This window comes from Aegilops tauschii, chromosome 6 (assembly GCF_002575655.3).
Source record: "Aegilops tauschii subsp. strangulata cultivar AL8/78 chromosome 6, Aet v6.0, whole genome shotgun sequence".
NCBI classification, from domain to species: Eukaryota; Viridiplantae; Streptophyta; class Magnoliopsida; order Poales; family Poaceae; genus Aegilops; species Aegilops tauschii.
Genome location: NC_053040.3, coordinates 190,229,912 through 190,232,574, shown reverse-complemented (window position 1 = coordinate 190,232,574; position 2,663 = coordinate 190,229,912). Strand labels below are relative to the sequence as shown.

At 40.6% G+C, this 2,663-nt stretch overlaps 1 protein-coding gene across 1 annotated transcript; it reads right to left on the bottom strand.

Annotated features, from left to right (window-relative positions):
- Positions 1-821: 821 nt before the first annotated feature.
- Positions 822-2,251, bottom strand: LOC109781266 (uncharacterized). The gene is made up of 3 exons (XM_020339874.1): positions 1,968-2,251; positions 1,361-1,490; positions 822-833 (listed from the first exon to the last, which is right to left on the bottom strand). The coding sequence occupies exons 1-3, from the start codon at positions 2,249-2,251 to the stop codon at positions 822-824; spliced, it is 426 nt and encodes a 141-aa protein (XP_020195463.1).
- Positions 2,252-2,663: the final 412 nt, after the last annotated feature.

Sequence of the window (2,663 nt, the reverse complement as noted above, 5' to 3'; positions counted from 1 at the left end):
CCCGGTGCGCTGTGTGTGCGCCCTAACATTTAGTCCCACCTTGCTCGCGGGGAGCATGCTTGACCTGTTAATAAGCGCTGGCAAGGCAGCTCTATCGAACTCCTTTAGTTACTTGTTTGGGCGCTTATACACGGCGCTCGCTGCACTTATCTCTCTGACCTGTGGCCCATGTGTGCCCGGCCCCATGCATCGTGGCTCAGAACGACTCGCCTACTGTGGGCGCAGACCTATTACGAGACTGGCTCGGGCCTGGTTTCACTTGGGTGGTCAATTTTTTTCCGTATCTGAGGCATTTTTTCTTTTGCAGTACATATATTTCGTGGTAGTACAAATGATGTCATTTGTACTGCTTGCACCAATGTTGCGGACTGCACTACGTGTACCAAGTCTTTGTGTTGTGCACTGCACGAAAGTGGCTGCAGCCCCTCTCATTCTTCATTTACGCATGTACTTTACTTCATTTATACACTTTCTGAACTGCTTTATATTTCCCCGATGAACTGCATTCACCTTTGTTTAGAATGGTCTGTGGATTATATTTTTTTAGAAATATTAATATTAATGGTCTTTTTCTATAATTACTCTTGTGGACTGCATGTGGACACATGTGTACTGCTTATGTTTACCATTGTGAACTGCATTCATCTTTCTTTTTTAGGTATGATTTGTAGTCAGAGTACTTAATTTTTTTGTTTAATGTTGTTTTTGAATATGTTCTGTATCTGTGTAGTATGTTTTGGTATCACACATTAGATTTTTCAAAGTTGTCTGGATACTTGTTCTAATACAAACTCATCAATCATTACCTAGTGCAAACTAAGTTACAAGCGATTCTGCATGACAAGCAAACTAAGTTCAGCAAAAGCAAATGATCACAAGCAAACTAACGATACATAAGCAAACAACAGAAAGAAAATTTGATGATAATTCTAAAAAAACATTTTTTTACAAAAGAAACGTATGATATGAAGCAACGGACATAATCAAAACCTTGCAGACATGAAACAAGGAACAACACAACCATTAAAGTAAAATGAAACTAAACATAGCCCTGATTATTTCTAGTTGCTGTATTGGATTACATCATTATTCTTTTTCTTCTTTGCTTCTTTTTCTCTTTTTGCCCTGTCCAGTCCCATTGTGACATCGTAGAAGATTCTCCATGACTCATATGTTGCGAATGCATCTATTGCTACATACTTGATAAGCTTGTCTAGCAGCGGGCAAAATCCCCACAGAGTATGGTCCTCCTTGCGGTTAATTTTTTTCTTCATGTCATGGTAGTGAATGTCTATCATCCTATCGGCAACATCAGCCAAAGAGTCAAACTCCTTTTTTTGTATGGGTCTCTCCATTCCACCTGAATATCAATGTAGTTGTCGGAGTTGATCTCCAAGCCAGATAGCTTCAGCTTGCTTTTGTCTCCTTCAATGGCGAATCCTACCAAGGTGTACTCACCATTCATGAGGAATTTCTCTAGTTCCATTGGCCTGCAAGATGTTTGTATAGACTGAATACTGTTTATTTTTAAGAACCACCAATGTTTTTTTTTTCTGAAACTGAAGTGCAATATGAATACCTGAATCTGTTGCAGTGAGTAGTTTCTAATACTTTGTACATCATAACTAGTAAATCGGATAATAGATTGCATAAACAATGCATGTTTGTGCATGTTTGTATTCTTGAATTGAATTTCATACATGTTTTATATAGTAATGATGCAGTTTTTTATTGTTCAGGCAAATAATTTGTATTTGGTAACACAAAATAAAACTGCGTGTATCGCTAGATCATATAATTCAAGAATTGAACACATGAGTTACATGGAGCCAGATGAAAACTGTCAATGAATTCCTATGCCATGCTTTTTAAAAATGAGAACCAAAGTTTAAATAATGGCAATTGCGATGAAGAAAATTTAAAATCAATATTGAAAAGCAATAGTACAGATTGATCATTATTCTGACCTGTCTTTAGCTGCAGAGATGTGGTAGACAAGGCATTCTTTTTCTACGCATAGCTGGAGCACTCCTACCCGCTGTGGCTTCACATAGTGCGTGTACTCGACATCAACACCGACTAGTTTGACGGGCATTCCGCTGAGCTTCCTCCTGAGCGTGGACGGCATCTTGTCCACGTCTTGACCCTTGCTTGTGCAAACGACGTGGAGCTTGTGGTTGCCGTGGAGGTCGACGTCGTGGAGCTCCCTAGTGTACCTGCGATGCTGCTTGTATAGAGGTGCATCCGCCATGACTCTCCTCTGCTCTCTCACGTTTGTTCTGGAGAGAGAGGTTAGTGAAAGGAAGTGTGGAGAAGAAGATGCAATGGTGTTTTTTGGGGGGACGAAGCAGTTGTGTTTTCTCCTCTACTCTCCTCTGCTCTCCGTGACATGACGTGGGAGTGGTGGAGCGGGGTGATAGCGTGGTGGGGCTATGTTTTTAGTTATGTGGCAACTACAAAGAGGTTCTGCTATGAGGAGGCTGTCTTAGTGCGTTGGAAATCCGGAACGTTGTCGCCTCTTTTTTCGTGACAAGTTCAGATATGCACGCAACTGTCAGAAAATGTGATGATTGTGTTTTTGGTGAACTTTCCTAGTAAGTGCACTTCTTCGCTATAATGGCAGAACTGCATATGTCAACATAGCGTACTGCATGCAAGTGAAA